This window comes from Rhineura floridana, chromosome 8 (assembly GCF_030035675.1).
Source record: "Rhineura floridana isolate rRhiFlo1 chromosome 8, rRhiFlo1.hap2, whole genome shotgun sequence".
Classification (NCBI taxonomy): Eukaryota; Metazoa; Chordata; class Lepidosauria; order Squamata; family Rhineuridae; genus Rhineura; species Rhineura floridana.
The window spans coordinates 33,415,697-33,433,374 of NC_084487.1; the positions used below are offsets into that span (position 1 = coordinate 33,415,697).

At 41.8% G+C, this 17,678-nt stretch overlaps 1 protein-coding gene across 2 annotated transcripts in view; it reads right to left on the bottom strand.

Moving 5' to 3' along the window:
• KIAA1549 (KIAA1549 ortholog) overlaps positions 1 to 17,678 on the bottom strand; it is a 152,864-nt gene that overhangs the window by 80,643 nt on the left and 54,543 nt on the right. For both annotated transcript variants that reach the window (XM_061638825.1, XM_061638826.1), the window contains exon 2: positions 1,153 to 3,861. In XM_061638825.1, the coding sequence (XP_061494809.1) occupies positions 1,153 to 3,861 (2,709 nt within the window). The remainder of the gene's footprint in view (positions 1 to 1,152; positions 3,862 to 17,678) is intronic.

Here is a 17,678-nt window from a genome sequence, read left to right on the forward strand (position 1 = left end):
CAACTACACCCCTGCTCACTGGGCCATTTCGAGCATTCTGTCCCCCCCACCCACTTTAAGATTTTCTTTTCCTAATTTTTTTTTTGTACTTCTAGAAACCTGGGGATTCCCCCCAAGCATGACAGTAACTCCCTCTTCTGTTTGGGCAGTACTCTTTTGGCTAAATAAGCAATGGCACTCAATGCCTGAACATGAGAAATAGAGGGAAGAATGAAGGACAGGCAGCAAATCACAGTGTGCAAGAAAGCTTGGTTAAAAAAAATCCTTGGTCACTACTATTACCCAAAAGGTTCAACAATGAATCTATGTGTTTGGTTGTGAACTGAGAAGCTGAAGGATGCTGCGATCCATCAATGACTAGGGATCCTATCCCTAATAGTCCTCCATATCAAAAGTATTTCTCTCACTGCTAATAAGAAGGAGGAGGAGAAAGAGGAGAAGAATTCTTACCTGTCAGTTCAACTGAAACTGGAATAGTTCCCTCCTACACATTACTGGATCTCTAATCAATGTTATGAAATATAATATATAATAATGTATAATTCTTACCCTCACAGATTTGTAGGGCTGAAAGGTATAAGTCTAGCCCCCTGCAAGAAGGCCAGGAACTTTAAGACCAACCACCTTGGTTTTTGGAGGATTCTACAGTGTGCCATAATACACACATAATACAGCCAAGCAATTTGCCACTTGCCTTCAACAAGTAGCAACTGACCCTGACATAGATCACAGTGGTAAATGCTGCAGTCTGCTCACCTCTCCCACTACAGTAACGATGGGGATCCTGCGGCCCTCCAGATGTTGTGGGACTTCAGCAGATGCAGCCAGCATAACCAATGATGAGCTGTAGTCCAGCAAGATCTGGAGAGCCACAGACTCCCCATCTTTGCGCTACAGCTTGTTTATTTGTACTGCTCCTGACCTGCAACAGAGAGTATTACTATGCAGTAGAGAATTAAACTCAAAGGCAGGTATTAAATATTTTAAATGAATAATATTAGTAGTGGCCATAGTAGTGCTTTAGGAAAATACAGGATACACCATTTGCAACTCAGAAAAACATGATTTTTTTCCTTTAGAAAATGAATTTTTGGATTTTAAGAAACTATTTTTAATGACAAAAATAAAATAACAGATCGGGGGGTGACTTACCAGCTGTCACTAAGTATTTGTCAGGGACTGTGATGTCACAAACATAGGATGGTCTGGTTGTGGTGGCTGGAATGGTTGCCACTGTAACTTGTGTAGTAGTGACCAATGCAGAGGTGGAAGATGATGCAGAAGAACTTGGTGTACTACTGGTAGTTGTAGAAAGGCCAATTGTGCTGTTATAGGTGGTGGCAGTGGAGATTGTCATGCTGGTAAACGCAGTTGTACTAGTTCTTATTGGAGTGTCAGATTCAACTGACGTATTCACAGGTGGAGGCATCGCTGTAGGTACAGATGAAGACGCAATGGCCACTGATTCAGTAGGGGAAACTGTAGTGCTGCTCACTTCTGTGGCCAATGGTGGCATATAGGGGGTGGTTCTAAAAAAAAATGTGGTTGCAGTTGCCTCAGTGAGTGAGGAAACTAAAGTGAGTTTAGCAGTAGCACCAGTATTCTCAACAGTAGAGGATGAGAATGTCAAGATGGGAGTTGTTTGCAACAAGGTGAACCGCGAGGCCACTTGTGTTTCATCCTCCAATATATTGCTGGTGATAACAGGCTCTGACACAGAGGTGGGAAGCACCAGTGTAGGAATAGTTGTATAAATGGCTATGGGTGATGACTCAAACTGAGAGGTAGCTTCTGTGAAAGGTGAGGTAAAATAAAATTCAGATTCCACCACTAAGACTGATGTTGGTTCCAGTAACATAGAGGAGTTCATATAGAAACTTGATGATGGCACTGTTGTAGAACTGTGTGAGACTGAAACAGAAGATGAGTTCAAATTAAAAAATGAAGTTTGCCATGAAGAAGGTTGGGATGCGTCTATGCTTGTGATATCAGCAACTGGGAGATCAGCTGAACCCCAACTAGAAGAACTGTCAAAAAACACAGATGACAGAAGGAATGTGGGTGAAATGTGAGGTAAAGATGTCAAATCACTTGGCATTGTTAGGAAAGATGTGTCTCTAGCAGATGATAGATGTGAAAAGTCATTTGGCTCAGAGGGAAAAGGGGTTAATGAAAAGCTGGATGGAATGTCTGATCTATTTATAGCAGATCCTTGTGTAGGGAAATCCACACGTGTTTTGCCAAGGAAAAGTGTAGATTCTGATGGCATATATTCAGGTGTTTCCAGCAGACTTGTGTTCCTGGTTGTCATGGATGGTGTGTTCATTCTTTCAGTGAAGGCAGATTCAAGGGGAACCATTGCAACATCAGAGGACAGTTCTAGATCACTAGATGTCAGCATAACCATTTCAGTTACAGAGTAGGGAAAACCCACAGAAGCACTTTCCAGTGATATTATTTCAGGTGACTGGCCATAGGAAGGGAAAATTGATGTAGATATTATGTTTTTAAGGCTAATGTCCAGTGCATTTGATGTAGAGACTTCTGCAAACCATGAAGAGAATGAAACAACAAGCCTTGAGGGAAAAGTAGTATCGAAAACTTCAGGAGACTCCTGCAAGTCATAAAGATCACTAACTGCTGATGTAAATGGTGCAACACCTTTTACATTAGAGACCATGAATGACAGTGTCTCAATATAATCACCTGAGCCCACATCATTTTCTGAAGGCCTCACTGAGTAAACTGGCTCTGAGGGAACTGAGGTGAAGTCACAGTAAGAACATGAAGCATATGGTCTAGTGAAAGGCACTGGGCTTGCAAAGTCACTGAAGAACTCAATTTGAGTAGGTGTTTCTGAACCGTCAGACAAAATTGATGCTGTACTTCTGAAGTATTTATGGGATAGCTCATGTGTAAACAATTCCTCATTAAAGATACTACTGGAGACAGTCAGAAATGTAATTGGGGGAGCAGGGGGTATAACAAAAGGAAGACGAGTTGAAAACGTGTCAGACCCTGTGTTAGTTAACAAAACAGGAATTTCCTCTAAAATGCTCAGAACAGGAGAGCTTCGTAGAGTTCCTGTAACACTACTATTAATACTATAGTGGGCTTCAGTGTATGGGCCAGTACTTTTTGTCAAAATGCCTGGCATAAACTGGGTGGCCTCACTGAGCTGTCTCACTAACAGGGATGACTCTTCTGCACTAGAATCCAAAAGCAAAGATGAAGAGCGTGAAGAAAACAGCAAACTCTCCCCTTTTTTTCCAACTGTTGCACCCACCACCTCGGACACAATAGAACTTAAATAAATTGAGGACATGAGCAAGTCTCTGCTTGGAGTCAGAGTTACACCTGTCGTGTCAAAAGGGTTTGAATATGGGAGAGGAATGGTGGGGATAGAGGCAGCCCTTTGCAATGTTGCTTGCAGCATTTCCGTGTAATCCAGCGAAGAGAGGACAGGTAGGGAAGGTGCTAACAACAAAGTTTGCAATGTTTCTTTTGTTGGTTTCACTGGATAGGAACCTGAATTATAGTCCTCTGTAAAAGACTTTAATGAAGGAGTCTGTTGTGCATTTGGAAATGAGTTAATCAATTTATCATTACTTAAGGATGCCTCGTTACTTGTTACTGAAATAGCCAACACTGGTACATTTTGTCCTGAGATTCTGCTTGTTTCTTCTTGGTCCAATGAAGTCACCTCAGGAGAGGTAACAGGTGATGACAACCCCTCAGGAAACACACTGTTTGCTTTGGGATCCATTGTGATTTTTGTTAAGGCTTCATGAGTCATGCTGTCCACAGTCCTTTGACTCAGCAAAAGAGAAGAAATATTCTGCTGTTCCAAATATATGTCATCTAAAATTTAAAAAAAAGAGTAAAGGGAAAGGTAAGTTAATCATATGTTAAGTAAAATGAATATTAACACACTGAAATATCAAAATCCTTTGATGATCTGCTGATCCACCTACTGTTAGGCTGAATCTGCAGTGTTATAGATGGATAAGGCTGAAAAATGGAAATGGACTGCCTTCAAGTCGATCCTGACTTATGGCTACCCTATGAATAGGGTTTTCATGGTCAGCGGTATTCAGAGGGGGTTTAACATTGCCTCCCTCTGAGGCTAGTCCTCCCCAGCTGGCTAGGGCCTGCTCAGCTTGCCACAGCTGCACAAGCCAGCCCCTTCCTTGTCAGCAACTGCCAGCTGGGGGGCAACTGGGCTCCTTGGGCCCATGCAGCTTGCCCACGGCTGCACAGGTGGCAGGGCACATAAATCACTGTGGGGATGATCTTTAGCTGGCCCTTGACACCCAGGAGACACAAGCGGGGATTTGAACTCACAGACTCAGGACACCCAAGCCAGGCTCTCCCCACTGTGCTATACCAGCTGTACGGATAAGGCTAAAAAGGGGGAAATAATCACAGATGTTGTCTGGCTACAACTCCCATTGTCCCTGACCATTAGCTATGCTGGTTGGGGATTATGGGAATTAGTCAAACCGCATCTGGAGGGCCACAGGTTCCCCAGCTCTGATATAGACAGGGCGGTGTCTTCAGGCCCTGGACTGACCCCACCTAACAGGCTGGTCACTGGACCTTCTTGGACAGTAAGGAGTGCTTCCCCTTTCAAACTTGCCCAAGCAACAAGGCCTTCCCAAGCTGAATGTGTTCCTGTATCTTTTTATTGTTCTTCGGTCCTGATTTCTGGTTTGCTCTGTATCATGGTTTGTCCTTTGGTCCTGACTTGTCCTTCACTCCTGACTTCTAGCTTCATCCCTCACTTCCAACCTCTTGGCACAACTCCTGTTTCATCTCAAACCCTGACAAGATCTGGGCAAAAAATTGATCAGAGAAAACCAAACTACTATATATTGGAAGATAGGATGCTGCCTTATACTGAGTCAGACTCACTGTTCCATCTAGTTCAGTATTGTCTACACTGACTGGCAGTGGCTCTCCAGGGTTTCAGACAGGGAGGTGCTCCCAGCCCTACCTGGAGATGACGGAGATTGAAACTGGGGCCTTCTGCATGCAAGGCAGATGATGCTCTACCACTGAGCTATGACCCTACCCCTCTGTTGCGTATAAATGCAACAGAGTAGCAACATACTGGCCTAATTAAAACAGATTTTCCACCTATATCCTAGCAACCTAGTTATCCACAGGAAACCTTTTCACTGACACAGATCCTTAACTATTGTGACATAGTCAAAGCAAACAACCACCACCGTTACCCTTGACTAATCTTCGAAATGTTCAAGTCAACAATTTTTGGTCCCAATTATTCAGTCTTCCTAGACTTTACATTTTAGAGCCTCACAAAATAAAAATAAAAAGTTTCCCAGATCTGTAGGACTTTTTATGCTGTAACTCTATGCGTACTTGTTTGAGAATAAGCCACACTGAACATAGTTGGACTTAAATACAGGTAAAAAACTGATTTATTTATATCCCAATATGCACAGGATTGCACTGCATGTGAATATTAAAATTGGCAGCTGCTCTAGACTCTAAATGAGGTGAGATTGAAGTTTTAAGGAAGGCCACTTCAAAGGAAATGCCTAGTTCAAACTAACACACAAACACTTATTCATCAAAAGATTCTCGTTTAGGCACTCACAAAGCAAACAATTACTTAACCTGGTTAAATTCATTTTGATACTAATTTGCCCACTAAGGTTGCAATCCTATACTCACTTACTTGGGAGTAAGCTCCACTGAACTTAATGACACTTGCTTCTGAGAAACAAGTACAAAAATTGTGTAGTATTATATGGTGTAGTATTCTACAATTATTCTTTTTATACAAGCTGTGATGCAAGTTACTATAAATCTCATGCTAAAATCAAATGAACAGCCCTTATCTTCTCCAGCTGAGAACAAATATGTACAAATGTAATGCATGAACAGAGTAGCAGCAGGTAGTCTCAGCAGCAATTTCTAAGACTACCGCAGCACATTTTCCAGATACCATACTCAAGGGAATTACACAAGTAATCCTAATCTTTCCCTAATACACACTTCTGTCTACAGCTAAGGGTCCCTCCAGATGTGCCCTTTATTGAATATTCACAATTATTTGTGCTCATGATCCTATCAGGGTGGTCATACACTATCCCACTTTCAATGTTATTTGTGCCGGCAAAGCTTTGGGGCAGTCATACTGCTTCATTTCTGAACAGTGCATATCCTGTATGTTTTGGGTTATGTGTGTGCGTCTGTCTGTCCCACTTTTGTTGTACTATAACCCTTCTGTGCAACAATAATAGGGTATCACTGTGGAAACATCACACAACTAACAAAATAAATCCATCACTAATGCACTATTATTGTGCAGAATACACCTACAATAAAACCAGTCTGGAGGGCTCTAAATCTAGTGTGTGATAACATCATCACTCTGTTTTGCAAGTTTCTAAAAAAGGAAATTTTAAAGGCACAATTGCAAACAATTCCAACAAGGAAAAAAGAAGACAGCAGAAATAGCCGATGTTGCTTCACAAAAACCTTAGAGATGACCTGAAAACAAAAGAGGACACATTTAGGAAGTGGAAGGAAGGCCACAACACAAAGGAAAAGTACAGACAGGTAGCACAGAATTGCAGGAATGGCATCAGGAAGGTTAAAACTGAGAATGAGCTGAGGTTAAGAAAGGATGCTAAAAGCAACAAAAAAGTTTTCATCAGATACATCCATAGCAAAAGACAGAGAAACGAAATGGTGGTACAGCTATTCAGTGAGGATGGCAAAATGATAACAAATGACAAAAAAGGCAGAAGTGCTCAATTCCTACCTTTGCTCAGTCTGTAATAAATAAATAAATAAATAATAAAAGAGGGCCAATTACCTTCTTGGCAAACGTGAAGTACAAGTTGGAAGGGGTAGGACTGCAGCTTGGGACTGATAGACAAATAGTCAAGAATATCTAATAACTCTGAATGAGTTCAAATCTCCTGGACTCGATGGACTGCATCTTAGAAGGAACTGGCAGAAGAACTCTCAGAACCACTGCCTATTGTCTTTGCAAAATCGTGGTGGATGGGTGAAGTGCTGGATGACTAGAGGAGAGCTAATGTTGTCCCTGTCTTCAAAAACAGCAAAAAGGAGGAACCTGGGAACTACAGACCAGTCATCCTGACATCAAGTATAGTTTCCAAATGGTGTAAAGTATTGCTTCCTCTCTACTCGCCACTGGTTAGGCCTCATCTTCAATACTGCATCCAGTTCTGGACACCGCACTTTAAGAAGGATGCAGACAAACTGGAATAGGTTCAGAGGAGGGCAACGACGATGATCAGGGGACTGGAAACAAAGCATTATGAGGAGAGACTGAATGAACTGGGCATGTTTAGCCTTGAGAAGAGAAGACTGAGGGAAGATAATGATCGCAGTCTTCCAATACCTGAAAGGTTGTCACACAGAGGAAGGCCAGAATCTCTTCTCAATCATCCCAGAGTGCAGGACGTGGAATAATGGGCTGAAGGTACAGGAAGCCAGATTTTGGCTGAACATCAGGAAAAAATTCGTAACTGTTAGGGCAGTACGACAATGGAACCAATTACCTAGGGAGGTGGTGAGCTCTCCAACACTGGTGACATTCCAGAGACAACTGGACAACCACCTGTTGGGCATGCTTTAGGTTGGATTCCTGTATTGAGCAAGGGGTTGGACTCAATGGCCTTATAGGCCCCTTCCAACTCTATGATTCTATGATCATCACCAGGGTTCTTTACCATAGAAGCATGTATTGTGGAAATACCAGGATTGCTTATGTAGACAAAATTTTAAAAAATGCATGAATCAGCCCCAGTGATCTGGCTGTCCTGGACAATTTTGAATGGGAAATTAAGACAATTTGCACAGGCTTATTTGCACTGGGGAAAAATTATTTTGCATTAAAAAAATTTCTGAAGTCAATAATGCTTTTATTATTATTATTATTATCATCATCATCATCATCTTATTTATACCCCACCCTTTTCCAAACTGGAACTCAGGGCGGCTTACGACTAAAAATGGGTACATATAATTTGGACATATAAAAATCTACATTTAAAATAGAATTAAACTCATTACAGCATTAAAACAATTAATACCTAAAACCAATTTAAGAATAATGTGATCAAGCATGTTTAGTAAACAAAGCTAAAAACATTGAAACTACCAAGCTTGCCTAGTATTTATTTGAGTTGGGATCCATTCACTATTACTATTAAACTAAATCATGTGCACCAGGGCAAAGACGTGAATAATACAGCATCTAGTTTGGCCCTTAAATGCTATTTGGCGGGTTGCCAGAGGGAGGAAGCAGTGGATGAAAATGAAATGCTGACACTAAGTGTGTTTTAGTGTGCACCTTTGGATCGCATGTGTCTATGCTCAACATTTATTTTACAGCTTCATAAGGACTGAATCAAGTTTGTATGTTAAAAATGCATACAGCTTGTTCAAAAAAGGTCATGACTTTTGTCACCTAATTTTAATCAGCCTGTCGGATTCTCTTGTTCCCTTTTGATAAAAGTGACATGCAAAAGGAAATGTGGCTTTCTTTTCTTATCATTTTCCAGAAAAAGAAATCTGTCTGGAGCAAAAGATTCTTATTTGGCCTAATACATGAAAGCAGGCTTGATCACTGCTGTCAGAATATTCTAATGGAAACAACCCATCCACAATGATTTCTCGCCTGATGTTTCAACACCCTGGGCCAGCAGTGTCACTTACATAAGAAGGCTGAACTCCTGACTCTTAATAAGAGTTTGCATTCACATTTGGGTAATGAACTGGGTTCCCAGAATCAAGTATTTCCCTTCCTTTCATAACATTAACTGCCAAAGAAAGTATTTTTTTTAATAATAAAACTGCTTTTGCAGATTATTGTCCACAAGACAGATAATGCCTCATGATTTTTCAGAATATTTTTTCCATGGACGTGGATTGATTTTTGCAGTGGGTGAGACTGTAAAACAGGTGCTTGCCATTGCTGATGAGTTCAACCCTTGGGGAAAGTGAAGCATTCTGCCCCACCTGAACCTGGTTTTGTATGAAAAGAGGAATGACAGAGAAAATTGCTCGGAATAGATTAGGCAATCTCCATTTTTGTGGAGAAGAATGCTAATGAGGCCTCAGCAGAGATGCTTTAGAACCAGAAGCATTAAAGAGGTTGCACTCTTCTTGTTAGCCTTGGGGAACATGTTCTTGTTATGACAGATGGCTATTAGGCATGTGAAATATAATAGCCTGTTATTCATCCCAGTGATGAGAAAGGGGGTGGGCAGGGTATCATGTGAAAGCTTTCAACTATATCCACTCTTTGATGCTTTCAGAAATGGCCCCTTTTTACTGGTTGCAGCCTATCCTTTACACCGCATTGCTTCCACCATCTCCAGTATGACCCTGGGGTTTAGGGTTTCCTGCAGCAACATCTCAATTATTTACCTGGCATGTAATAGAGCTTTGTTATACAGAAAAAAATTAGTCTTCTTCAACAAATACAAAGCAGTGGCCCTCCCGCCTCCCCTAGACTTTGCCCGATAAGTGGTTGGAAGAGTTGTGGAAGGAATTAAATGCATCCATTTTCTGTTCCCATATACTAAATTACTCAAGGACAAAGCCCATGCTGAATTTGAGGATATGGGACATTTGTGAAGGAAAAAATATGGTTGCTTTCACACATGGAGCTTATTGCCTCAGTTTTGAGGATTAAAATGGTAGCACTTCTGTCCCAATTTCTAAAATTCCTTTCACACCGCAGTACCTGTTGTGTTAAGGACTGTGGCTTTTTTGGCCAATATACCAGCATTTTGCGCAAATGTATTTCACACTAGTGCAACGAACAATGTCTTCCTTTCATCCCTCACTTGTTATACACATGTGCACTGTAGTTCCCCACTGTGTAGGAGGTCTAGGACCTCGTCCCATTGACATGTGACCCCTCTTCCTTTAGCATCTGACATCATTTTTGTGGGGTATCTGGTGTGCGTGGGAAAAGGAGGAAGGGGAAACTGTTACCTGTGCCTGCGCTGGAATACTGGTACAATTTTCATCAAACAAAAAAAACTGATGTGTGCCTAAAGGGTGGGAACACATTGCATGCTGGGATGCCTGTCACATGAGCAGCTGCAGCTAGTGCAAAACTCCTACAATTGTCCAGGTTCTCAAGCTTGCAAATGGATTATTTCTGGAATCATTTATCACAGAAATGAGTGCCAAGCTTCCACTATATTCAGATTTCCAGAACTGCTTTAATATTGTGCGAAAGATGGAATAAAATGTGCAAATTACCAGTTAAGAAATTGTTGAAATAATAGAATAAAGTGCAATGTGAAAGCAGCCACTGGGACTTTACAGTCATAGGCAGCTGCCCTATAGTAGTTTAGACTATTTGAATACCTAGCCCAATAATGCCTGAGAGGCAGCAGCTCTCCAGGTACAGAGGCAGAGGTATGTCACATCACCTGCTACCTGATTCTTCTAACTGGAGATGCCAGGGACTGAATCATGAGCTTTCTACCAGCAAAGCAGTAGTCCCTCCTTCAGAACTGTCCTCTAGCACCTTTATGTCAGAATCTTCCTCTATAATTTGCAGTAAAACCTGCAAGATTCCACCTGAGTTGTCTCAAAGATGTAGGAATTCTGGTTGGCATTATTCCAAAGATGGATGCTTCTGAGTCCCATCTCCACTTGCCAATAGTAACTGGGTGTAGTGGAATACAGACTAGAGCCTCTGCAATGGCTTGAACAGTGGGAGTGAGCTAAACAGGCTTGCTTACCCCAACCCTTGAAACAAATGTAGGCACTTGCCTTGAGCTCTGGGGAATACTATAGCAAGAAAAACTATTCCTATGAGTCTGAGACTGGGGACAACAAGCTCAAAAGTTAGAGCTGGTGTAGGATAACAATTAAGAAATCAAGCAACAAATCTGGACAGTCCAGTTTCAAACCTCACCACTGCTGTTAAGCAGGGGCAGCACCAAAGAACAGCCAGGTTGGGCCCTGACTGAGGGCCCCATGGCCCACAGGAGCCCCTGAAGGGCCCCTCATTAGGGCGGGAGAGTCGCGCTCCCCTGCCACAATCTGCTCACTCCACCTACCTATCTCTCCTGTCTCTTGTGCACACTGCGCGTGCAGGGATACCATCAACCAGGATGGCAGCGGAAGCTTCTTTAAGAGGCTGATGCCCCTACTGACATCTTAGTTGATGGCAGGCATGGGCGTAGCATGCATGTGTGTCATCAACCAAGATGGTGGCAGAGGTATCAAGCCCTTAGGGAAACTTCAGCTGCCATCTTAGTTGATGGCAGGCTTGCGCCCACAGTACAACAGGCCCAGCATGCCTGGCACTGGCCTTGGTGACCAGCATTTACCTCTAGGGAGAGGTAGGTGGAGCATGTTGCAGGAGGCTGTCACAGGCCTGCGCAGCAGTAGGGGGTGCCTGGGAGCTCCCTCCCATGATCTGTGCCACGCATTGCGGAAGGGAGAGCTACCTACCCACCCTAAGGAGGGGCCCTTCAGAGACAGGTAGGTGGTGTGTGCATGCATGTGCCGGGGCCAGGGGCCGGGCCGGCAGGTGCCCAAGGGCCCCGGCATGTCTGGGGCTGGCCCTGCTGTTAAGTTTCTAGGTAGCCTCAGGCAAGTCATTCTCTCCCAGCCTCAGTTCCCTTCCACCCCATTAGGATAATGATAGTGACCTAATATAAAGAGCTGCTGTAAAGATTAAAGAAATAATGTGGGTGAAGTGTTTTGAACTCCTAAAAATACACCATACAAGTTATCTTTCGCAAGCTGAGGCCGATATGTGATCGCTCTTGGGCAGGGACAGCCCGGCACAGTTATCCAATGCTGTGATATCAGCCTGTTTGGATTACTGTAATGCGACGCAGCTTCAGACTACTCAGAAACAGAAGCTGGTTCAAAATACAGCAGCTAGACTATTGACTTGGACCAATAGCATATTACACCAATTTTAAACAACCACACTGACTCCTGGTCCATTTCTAGGCAGAATTAAAAGTGCTGGTATTGTATGAAGCTCTAAGCATCTTAGAACCTAGGTATTTAAGGGACCAATTCCTTGCATGTGAACCTGCCATATTTGAAAATCTGCCTCATAGCTCCTCCATCGGGTCCAACTGCCATTAGAAGTGAGTGAGGTGGTGAGTGAAGACAGGGCCTTCTTTGATGTGGTACTCTGGCTTTGGGACTCTCCCCCCACCGAGACAGGTTCTCCTGGCACTGATTCTGTTTTCTTTCAGTGGCAGGTACTGCCTTTGCCTACCAGGCCTCTTAGTTCTATGCTTTGGAACTCTGCTTTTACCTGGTCATGTTGCCATTGAGTGTTATACGAATTTGCTTTATTAGTTTTGCTTTTCATTACTGTCTCAATTTCTTAATATTGTGAGAATTTTTCTATTAGAGCAAGTCCCAGGACATGGCCTGAGGGACCCTCCAGACCGGTGTATTTTGCAACATGTTCTTGACACAATAATGGTGCATTAGTTGTGGATTTATTCTGCTTTATTGGTTATCCTGATATGCTTGCCCTACTTTACCACATTGTTACAAAAGGGCCAGGCCTTAAGTGTGGGCCTGCCTGTTATAGCCCCTAATTCCCAGGTTGGTCGATCAGGAATTAGAGACGAGACCTGTTAACTTGCAAGAACTTGCCTTTATTCCTTTGCAAAGGGAGAGATCACCATAAAGTGGGCTCTCCCTGTAAAACAGATTAGATTGTCACAACATTAATTACTGTCTAGAGGGGTATAGCACAACAAAAGCAGGACAATCTGCCCTCCCTGCTCCACAAAACATTTGTGATACAAAAAGTTACAGGATACGCACTGATTGGAAACAAAGCAGTATAACCCCCCCTTTGCAAACAGTATTGAAAGAGGGACAGTGTATGCCCCACCCCTAATAGCATAATGAGCACAAATAATTATGAATGCACAATAAAAACATGGCTAGAAGGACCCTGAAGGCACATGAGGTCTCCACTTTCCTGAAGTTAAGCAGGTCTGGGTCTGGTCAGTGCCTGATGAGTGACTGCCTAGAAACCATATATAGTCTTGGTGGGTTCCATAATGGAAGAAAGATATAAATATAAATGTCAGAATAATAATATCCCCCAAACAAAGAAACAAACAAACAAGTTAGGCCACTATCAATATCCCAATATTGCAGAGAGAGATTAAGACCAAGACCAAATGGTGTGCCTACTAAATTCATGGCTGATGTGAAAATTTGAATGAGGGACTTCCAAGCTCTCAGCTAATTCTTAACCACTACACTGTTGCTGCTGTTGACACAGCACCATCTATGTACGTTATGCTTTACAAAAAATGTTTATGACAGGTCTCTGCCCCAAGTTGTTTACAATCTAATACAGACACAGGGAAACAACAGAAGAAGGAGGGAAATGAAGGCATGGGTAGGCAGGGAAAGAATATGTGATTACTTCAATTACACTTACAGTAATGTATGCAGAATGGAGGATGATCCAAAGGCTTTCCAGAAAATAGTACATACTTCATATACCCAACCCTGTTCTTTTATGCTACCTCCACCCCCATTCTCCTGTGCTAGCTTTCCTAAGACAGATCACTTTCAAGCCATTAAAGGATTGGAGCTTCACATCTATTTAACATTAATGCTTCAACTCTGCAGAGTACAAATCTCCCATGGCACTCTGATAAACACATCCATTAAAAAAAGATGATGAATGGTGGAAGAGGGGATAATTTGGCACTCCTGCCATAATATGTCCCAGACTATTAATTTTAAGAGTTTTTTACACATTCAAGTCATGTGGCTACTCTTAATGGACATTCTGCACTAAAAGGTTTCCATCAGCATGATGAAAAATTTCTTAGAAATTCTTGTCTACCCGTTGATTGACAAAAAATAGGGGGGTGTCAATAAAGTTAAATTCCTGACAGGACTATTTAGTAAATTTCTGTCACCAGCTTGACTTTCAAGAAAGGAAGAAGGGGATGCACAAATCACTTTCTTTAAAAAAACAAGACACCCTCATTATAGAGAAAATTATACTGCAGCTATCACAGTAACATATTTATTCTCAAATGCCATCCCGCCATACCAAGAATAAATTTTAATTAATGTGCGGGGATTTTGAACCAGGCCTTGGTATTCAGTACAATACACCGGCTTGCATGTTGCTAGGCCTGGGTTCAAAATCTCCACACATCCAGGAAGCTCACTGGGTGACCCTGTACAAATCACGTCATGGTTCGGCCCTGCACTGCAGTTTAAAGTGAGCAAGCAACTGTGGGACAAGTTAAAAGGGGTGGGCAAACATGTCCATTTCAGTTTCTCTCAATTTCTCATTTTTCTAATCTTAAATTCAGTTCTCTGAATTTCCACATTGTGATTTTTTTTAATCAGCATTTTTGTGCTAATTTCTCTTACTATACATATTTTGTATGCAATTTTGCCTAATATCTAGTTTTGCAAAGCAATTTTCCCTAATATAATGCATTTGTATGTTATTTGTAATAACATATGCATTTATATGCGCATGTTAATATATGCATTTTTAACACATTGGAGAACTGCATTGCAAAATTCGGAGACATGCAAATGTTGAAGGATAACTGTGTTTGAGTTCACATATGGTTTCAGAAAGGGTGAATTAAGTAAGTTCACCTTACATGTGAACTGAATCGAATTTCTCCCCCACTCCTACAATTTAATAGTTAAGAACTGAAGAATGAGCCAGAACCAAAGGCCAAAGTCAGGAGGCAAGATCAAGGAGCAAACCAGAAGTCATCATCAAAGATACAGTAATATGCCATAACTCAGGAAGACCAAATGGTTTAGTAAGGCTGAACTAGATCAGGAAGCCCTATCACTTCCTGTCCAAGAAGATCCAATAGCCATACTGGGTAGATCAGGTCAGTCCAGTGCCTGAAGATACAGATCAATGTCAGAGGGTGAAGAACGTGCGGCCCTTCAGATGTTGTTGTCTTACAACTCCCATCAGCCCCAGCCTGCACAGCCAATGGTCAGCAATGATGGGAGCTGTAGTCCAGGAACATCTGGAGGACTGCAGATTCCTCATCCCTGGCCTATACAGAGGTTGCAACATGGAGTTCAGTAGCTCCCTATATGGGGCAATCTTGCACACAAACCCAACAGCTCCCATTTCAAGCCCCTGCAGCTCCTGACATCACCATATCTCAGCCTAACATATTTCACATGGCTGTTGTTTCTCTGAACTCCTGTCAGAGGTGAGCTGTTGGCAGTGATCAAATGGGGCCCAGAGGATAAAGGTAGGAGCCAGTAAGCAAGATGAAAGCCAGCCAGGACCATCACCGGATGGGCAAAGTCTCAATGTGAACATCTATATATAATTTGTGTTTTATTTTTATCCTTTCTGAAGTTACTTTGGAAAATCTATTTTTGAAGCAGGAAAAAAATAACTTAAACAGGTGGAATGAGAGACATGGATGCTAGCTTAGAGCACTATGCTATCCAGACTGCAATAGACAAAGACAAAAAAACAGGCAGGACGAGGGAGAATGCAATGTTCGACAAATGCTTTTTACCATTTTATGATAGATTTTTAATTGGCTTTTAAACTGTGTTTATACCATTTTAGCTACATTGTAAGCCACTTTGTGAAGGCTTGCTGTCCTGAAACGCAGGGTATAATCACCTAAAGAAATGCAATACAAGAGAGGTGAAAGGTGTGGAAGCAAGGACAATAATATGAAGAAGAGGGGTGGCAACAGGCTGCCTAATGAGCAGCAACACATTACAGCAGCCTTCCTCAACATGATCTCTTCCAGATGTTTTGGACTGCAAATCCCATCAGCCCCAGCCAGCATGGGCTATGGTCAGGTATGATGATGTGAGCTGTACTCCAAAGAATCTAGATGGCACCACACTGGAGAAGCCTTTGTTACAGCATCAGTTTTAAAATTGTGTTCCTAGAAATCTTAGATTTCCTTGGAAGTGTATGAGGCTCCTTGAATGAAGACTGGTAATGGCAGACAGCCAGCTTGAAAGATTTATCAGTCATCACCAACCTTCCCCTGCAATATGCAGCAGCAGGGTTTGTTCCTGGATGCAGTTTCATAGTATTATTGTCCCAACAAGCCACACATGGTGCGAGTTACATACCCAAGAACATGGCCCATAAGTCTCTGCAACACAGGGAAAGTTTTGATGCCTAACGTACAGATGTTCCTTAGAAAATAATTCAATGTAGAAATTGTTGCCTTAGCGTAGGAAGTTTGAGGACAACTCTTTAAAGGAAGATCGACGAAAAAATTCAAAGTAATCAACAGACTGCAAGATACAGGCAATAACATCAGCATAAAACCCAGCAAACATTCAACTAACCAGATGAATGTTTAGTTTTCAGTTTCTTGTGTCTTAACTCCACTCTATACTATGCCTATACTATAGTTATACTATAGTTCAGTTCTATACAACTTTTGGAGAGGACTTCTCAGGACTCCACTGAGATGTCTTCAAATTAAACCCCACACAAATTTGGTGCAACCCTTAAAAAAAGGCAGATTCCCCCCTTTATTTCATCTGCTTTGCTATATTTACAGGCACCAAATTGCTCTAAGTTTAGAACAGCCACTGTCTGTGCTTATTTACAATAATATATAAGCATGCTCAACAATAGCAAAATGGGGGAAAACATTAAATTTAAAATGTCACTGCTGTAACAAGAGAACATTTGTTTTTATTTATCAAAATAAGAAGAATAGTTATGATGATTAAGAAAGATCCATGTAACAGTCACGCAGCTTTAAAAGCTACTTCAAATTTATAGGACGTTTAAACATATCAGTTTAGTAAATTATACAAAAAGTTGTATTATGAGAAGCAATTGTAATCATATGTTTTCTTCAAGCCAACAAGTATTTTGCAAGTTAATTATCACTATGGATAGCACTGAGGGCTATCATTTCAGAAAAGCAAAAAAAACCCTTAAAAATTAATAAATGCTCTACTAAAAATTTAAAAATGGAATCTACTCCACAAAAGCTTATGCCACAATAAATCTGTTATACAGCAATTGCAATCCCCACTGAAGGCCAGCTCAGGGAGGCTAGGATGGGGTGGAAGTGCCCCTCCACTGGTGGAGAGGAGCTTTGCTGGCAGGAGAGCACATCCACCCCAAGGTCCCCAATATACCATGGAAAGCTCTGCAAGCATAGATCTACTGCCAGCAATAGGAGCCAAAACGAAGCATGTTGTGGGCAGGCTGTGGATCCGGTAATTGTTCCCCCAACATACATAGACAGAGCTGGTATAGGCATTTCCCCTCCTATAAGTGTCAATGGTTAGGGACAATGGTAAAACAAAAGGGAAAAAGTTGCTTCTTCGCTCCTGCCCTGGAAGGAGCAAGCCAGCAAGGTTGCAGATGTAGTGCTGGTTCTGCCACACACACACACATTTAGAACTGATCTACCTGTCATTAAGGTGCTATAAAACTCTTAAGTTGCTTCAGTAAATTGTGCAAATTAATGTAAAAATTAGAGATAGAGAGGATTATACTTTCCTTTTTAACACAACAGTTTTTATAATTTTTAGGCAAGCATGAAATTAATGCCAACTTTAGGTTTTTCACTTGTGAAATATTTCCTTCAGCAAATAATAACAAATCATGTTCATAATATCCCCATCTACTGTCCAAT